The sequence below is a fragment of the Sapajus apella genome, unplaced genomic scaffold, assembly GCF_009761245.1.
Source record: "Sapajus apella isolate SASKATOON/1434 unplaced genomic scaffold, GSC_monkey_1.0 scaffold2, whole genome shotgun sequence".
Taxonomy (NCBI): domain Eukaryota; kingdom Metazoa; phylum Chordata; class Mammalia; order Primates; family Cebidae; genus Sapajus; species Sapajus apella.
In genome coordinates, this window is record NW_022436942.1 from 88,461,346 (window position 1) to 88,467,569 (window position 6,224).

Consider the following 6,224-nt stretch of genomic DNA (forward strand, 5'->3'; position numbering starts at 1 on the left):
GGGGGTGTGTGTGGGCGTGTATGCATGTATAAGCATATCCACATCTCCCACTGGCTCTGTTACTCTGAAGAACCCCGACCTTGCACCAGCATCCCCAGGCATGTCTTACCCTGGCAGTACTCAAGACCATGGGGGGATGGTACATGGGATGTGGTTGGAGGGTGAATTCCATGAAATGCTGACCTCTGTGTGATCGTCCCAACTACGTCCTCTTCCTTGAACACAGACACATCCATCCCTCCAGTTTACTTCCCACTCTGAGGTCTTGTTCCCAGTCACTGGGGGTCAGCCTGGGACCCACCTCTGTGCTAACGGCCCCCCTCCCCTACCCGACTCTCTCCATCTCAAAGTTAGAGTCCAGGGGAGCCGTTCCTGACGGCCCCAAGAGATGCGCCCTTTACCTCCCAAGTCCCTGTGGAGTGCCTGTGGCTGTTTCTCTCTTAACCCCCAGCGCTGATCAGAAGGCATCGAGGGAGGTGTCAGTGAAAAGAGGGTGGCCTCACTATCCCAGCATTCATGATGACCTCCCAGCAGGTGGGGAGAAATAAAATGTCACCCGGTAACACCGGTGAACTGACCCTGCCTATGTTAGCTGCTACCCGGATGTGCTGTCCCTCTGTAGGCACGTCTGTCCCGCCTGCCCCGAGACTGCTGCTCCGTCAGGCTCTAGCTGACCACAGGTTTCATGAATACCAGAGCACACAGCAGAGGCTTCCAGAGGAGGGGGTACCCGCTGCCCAGTAACTCGGCAGCACGGGGACCCTGACGAGGGAGAGCAAGAAGACAAAGGAGGTGTCCATACTTGCCCTGCCCCCCACCATGTCCCAGAAAAGGAAGGGAGCACATCATGCTCCTCGTTTGAGCAGAAAAAGCAGAAAAGGACACTGGGGTTTCCATTGCTGCTGAGCCCAGAACCGAAAATAGCTCCTGTGATGAAACCACATCTTTACACAAGCCACGCATGCGCGCTACACGAAATTTACAAGGACGAGAAAGAATGATTCTGAGAGGCCTGTAGGCACTTCCAGGCACCATCCCACTCTCAGTGTGTGTCCAGGGGCGCGTGTGACACGGAAGATGTAACCATGTCCCCCCGGGGGACTCACTCCCCTCCTGCCTTTTGTAGGATGAGCTCCTTGCTGATGCCGGTGCTCAAAGAAATGCTGTCAACAACATGGACCCTAACATGTTCCAATGGCTCTCGCATACCACACACATACACTCACACACACACACACACACACACGCACACACATACACTCACACACATACACACACACACTCACACTCACAAGTGCTCTGTGCTTCACGGGTGATTTAAGGGATTTTCTAGGGTCATGTTGTCACGATGGGGGTTTCCACTTCTGCCTGCCCCCCCTCCCCTCCCCTCCAGCAGGGTGACATCCTGGTGTTCTCGCCCTGGGTGACCCACGGAAGGACACAGGGCTCACCTGCAGGCAATGTGGAGAACTCCACGAAGGCCTCCTTCTTCTCCCTCTGCTCCAGCGGGAGCTGCCACGGCATCTGGTGGGGCTTGGCCAGAACCTTCACCTTGTACGCCATGTTTGGCCTGAGGTTGAAGAACTGGTACTTGTACCTGGCGGCCTTGACAATGTCGAACTCCTCCTCGTTGAGGAAGATGACATGGCTGTAGTTGCTGTTGGTGGGCAGCCAGGAGAGCTGGGCGGAGATCTGCGTGATGTTGTCCACCCGCAGGTGGGACGGGGCCACCACCACATCCTTGCCCACCAGCAGCGTGCACTGCAGCTCGTCTGAGCTGCCCCTGCTGGTGACGCACTGCACGGAGATCCGGTAGGTGCAGGCCGCCATGTTGAGCTTCTCGATGAGGGCCTTAGTTCTGCTCCCCAGCGTGAGGCTCATACGGGTCTCCTTGTCCACCAGGACGTTGTAGCTGCTCACGGTTCCCCATCCCGGTGGCACCGCCGGGGGCTCCCAGCCCACAATGACACTTTTGGCGAGTTGTTTGATGAGGGTGATTTTTCTGGGGTAAGGCACGATGTCTTCTCCGATGTCGTCGATGTTCACGTCCAGCGTCCCGGCCCCGTCGTCGGTGATGCCCGCATCCACGTGGGTCGGGGAGTGGAGGTCCAGGATGTGCTCTCCCTGCAGGCCAATGCCGGAATGGTTGATGAAGTTCTGGTCCTGCTCACTCCCCAGCGTGCTTGCCAACCGAGACTCATTGTCCTGCACAAAGTCCACAAAGTTGGAGGGCACCAGGCCCCTCTGGCCATCCAGGAGCTCTCCTGTTGGGTACAAGGACAGAGTTATCACCCAGCCTACACAGCAGGGGCCCCAAGGACTCCAGCATACTCCCACCTCCCCTACCAGGACCCTATGGCAGAGCAACAGGGTTGCCCTGGGGCTCCTCAGCTGTTCCCAGGAGCCCACGCCGGGGCCAGCTCCACACCAGCCATCTAAAGAGCCAGCCCCTCCATCCCCGTGGCCCAGTCTGGATTTCTCCATGACACTTATTGCAACCTGAAGCCATCATGCTTGTGTATCCGTGTACGGACACTGACTACCCCCTCCCAGCTTGGATAACACTCGGGGACAGCAGGGACCTCAGGACCACTGAATACCCAGCCCTCAGGTGACAGCTGGCCCACAACAGTGCACAGGAAATATCTGTTAGAAGGACAAGTCAGTCGACTCAGTGGTTTTTGGAGATTAAGAAAATAAACATCTATGATTTTTGATTAAGAATGAAAAGGTGACTTCCGGTTCCCCTTGAAAAGCACTGGGCACAACCTAATCAATCCACGATATGTCCAACTTGATGTGAAACAAAACTATCAATTTGGGGTCCGGGTCACGCGTGGCAAAGAAAAAAAAATGTCAAAGTAGCTCTTGTGGCTGAGTGGACATAGTGGGGACGGCCGTGTTTTGTGAAAGTCTAACTTCTGTGTGCTCTCTTTGTTAGTAGGGCTCACAAGGCTGCTGACAGCAGAGGGCCAGAAAACAGAGAAGCGTTTAGAGGAGCTTGAGAGATGAGGCAGTTGGGGTGACCTTCCAGCACAGACTGAGAATGGACCATCTCCCCCAGTTCATCACAGGTGCCCATAGACCCACAGAGAGGGGCTGGGAAATGCTCAACACTAGATTCTGCTCTCAAAAGACCCCCTGCCTCAGGGGAGCCTGTGACGTGCTGTGGCCCAAGGGAGGCCATGTCAGCCATTTAATTAGTCCTGGATTCTAACAAAATAGAGGAGGAGGACATGGATTCTGTTCCAAACCTCCACCTAGGGCGTGGGTCTGGCAGCAGCCAATCCTTTGCACTGAAGATATCCTCAGTTTGGCATAGGAGATGGCGGTGATGATTGGTGGTGGTGGTGGCTGGTGGTGGTGACGGTGGTGGTGATGGTGATGGTGGTGGTGATGGTGGTGGTGATGGTGGTGGTGGTGGTGATGGTAGTGGTGGTGGTGGTGGTGGTGGGTGTGGTGGTGGTGATGATGGTGGTGGTGATGATGGTGATGGTGGTGGTGGTGGTGGTGACGGTGGTGGTGGTGGTGGTGGTGGTGATGGTGGTGACGGTGGTGATGGTAATGGTGGTGATGGTGGTGGTGATGGTGGTGGTGGTGGTGATGGTGGTGGTGGTGATGTGGTGGTGGTGGTGGTGGTGGTGGTGGTGGTGGTGGTGATGGTAGTGGTGGTGGTGGTGGGTGTGGTGGTGGTGATGGTGGTGGTGGTGGTGGTGGTGATGGTGATGGTGGTGGTGGTGGTGGTGATGGTGGTGATGGCTACGATGATTATAATGGTGGTGATGATGGTGATAGCTACTATTTATTAATAATCAATTACTATGTGCTAAACTCTATGCTAAGGCCTTCATATCTATGACCTCATTTATCCTCACAGATGCGCTATGCGGTGGGTACTATTACTGTCTTCGTTCTATAGCACAGGAAGCTGAGGCACAAAAGGTAAAGGACGTTTCAAGCTGTCGCACAGACAGTCGAGCCCTGAGTTCTGATCCCTGCCTGCAAAGAGGCTCCTGGAAAGCTTCTGTGGGCTCAATGCATGGTGAGAAAGTTCCAGAGATTTCAATGGCAGGTTTTCTGGCAGCTGCCTTGGGCACATATTTCGGTGCTTATGTGAAAATCAGTGGTGATGATGTGGACTTACAGGAAGAATTCAAACTGCTTTGCTACCAGCTGTGCCAAGAGTTGCTGGCTGGACCGTCCAGAGCCAGGAACAGCTGGTGAGCAAGGATGAGCGGGGCGGCTCTGAGCGGGCGTGAGCAGGGCGGCTGGTGAGCGGGTGTGAGCGGGGCGGCTCTGAGCGGGCGTGAGCGAGGCGGCTGGTGAGCGGGCATGAGCGGGGCGGCTCTGAGCGGGCATGAGTGGGGCAGCTTGCCTCCTGGGCTCCTGCTCACGGAAGCCTCTAGAAGTGACCCAACCTCACCCCAAGTAAACACCCAGGAAAAGCACCTGGGGCCTTCATCTGCTCTGAGAAGACAGCACGAGGTCATGAAAGAGAAACCTGCTAGCTCAGCAAGAAATATTCCTTCTGCTCAGGGGAAGTGGGAGACAAAACGCTGTTGTCCAGTGCAGTTGACAACCACAGGGAGTATGGGAACCAAATCCTTTAGAATGTTGATGTCTGGGCTGCTGGTCCTATTACCTGTTTAGCCTCAAGCTAAAAAGGCAACAAAAGGTGGGGCATTTCAGATGGAGGGTTCACATTCCCTGATCTCAAATTCCGAGGAGGGACCTCAAGGGAATGAGCAGGGACGACCTGGGGCCACCCCCTAAGTCGGCAACAGGGCCTCAAAGCCAAGGGGATGGATGGCCTTCCGCAGGTGCCAACAGCCACCTTCCCATGAGGTCACCTGCAGCAGAACAAGGCTCTGCCAGAGAGGAGGCCTCTGGGAGCCCCCGAGGGTGCTGGGCTGAAAGACAAGGGCTGCAGAGACCCTTCTGGAAGCAGAGGGTCTCCTGGTGCCATGTGTCTGCAAATAGCTGCCAAAGCCCTGCAGAGATTAGCAGAAAACATCTACCATGTGTCAGGGGTCAGCTTGGAGCTGAACACTGGAAACCTGCTCAGGTTTCTTTCCAGTCATCAAAGAGGAGAAAATTATGCAGTGGGGCAGGGTCAGAGCACTGGGCTGGGCGGCTGGGGGTGTGCTGGGAGCCCTGCACATCAGTCAGGCCCCTGGACGAGCTGGTCTGCGGGGTGGACCCGCCCAGCCTACGTCCGCCACAGCCATGTTCCAACAGAGACCTTCATAGAACCCATCCTCATCCATGTCTCCATAGACGTAGAGGTATTTTCCCGCCGTGAGGGGCAGCTCAGCTTCCGGGTTCTCATTGGGTCCATCGAAGGGGTTGTAGCTGCAGGAGAAACACAGTTAGAGGGTCTGGAGGACACAGCCGCACCCTTGCCCCTCGGAACGTTGGGCAGGCACACAGCTGCTCCCCACTCCTAGGGAATTACAAACCCACAGCACAGTTCAGGGCTGATGAGCGCTCTGTACACGGGAAACGCAGGCCGCTGCCAGCTCACACACGCAGACTTAAAGTGCAATTCCAAAACAAAGCTATATGCTCAGAACTCTTTGTATCAGATAACAGGTTTATGATTCTGACATTTTATTCACACTTACCTCTTCTGCCGTAACATAAATCTCCAAATTAACAAGTAAATGTAAAGTAAATCTTTCAGTAATTTAGCAAAAAGGGAATCACATATACTATTTAGCAATCTGCTTATTCTCTGACCTTGCAAGATAGCATTCTATACTTCTACCTCATGAAATATTTGTATCAGATTCTTTTTCATGGCTGTAGAGTATTCCACTGAACATGTTATCCTTTCTCTAACCCGCTTCCTAACATGGCGTGGATGTTTCTTCTCACTTCTGACAGAGTGTTGCAGTATATATTCTTATAGACATGTTTTTGTGCACTTCCACGATTTCTTACTAACGACAAATCCTAGGAAATGTATCTGTTTGGTCAAAGGCATCTATATCTACATTTTTAAGGTCTTGGGGGTGGACAGTCAAAATCTCAGAAAAACAGATGCATGATTTTACCCTCCCCCGCCCCACTCGCAGAAAGGTAAGAGCGTCCATATTCTCCAGTCCTCAACATACTGGGATTAAGAATTTTCAAAGCCGTGTCCAACTTGGAAAATCAAACACATGAAACAAATTCAGAAGAATTGGGGCTTTTCTAAATAAAAGGCAAATTAACTTAACATT

The 6,224-nt window shown here is 53.7% G+C and overlaps 1 protein-coding gene across 18 annotated transcripts in view; it reads right to left on the minus strand.

Annotated features, from left to right (window-relative positions):
* Positions 1–6,224, minus strand: part of RIMBP2 (RIMS binding protein 2) — a 315,585-nt gene that overhangs the window by 42,759 nt on the left and 266,602 nt on the right. For all 18 annotated transcript variants that reach the window (XM_032244292.1, XM_032244321.1, XM_032244259.1 and 15 more), the window contains 2 exons: positions 5,243–5,352; positions 1,452–2,264 (listed from right to left, as the gene is read on the minus strand). In XM_032244292.1, coding sequence (XP_032100183.1) covers positions 1,452–2,264; positions 5,243–5,352 — 923 coding nt within the window. The remainder of the gene's footprint in view (positions 1–1,451; positions 2,265–5,242; positions 5,353–6,224) is intronic.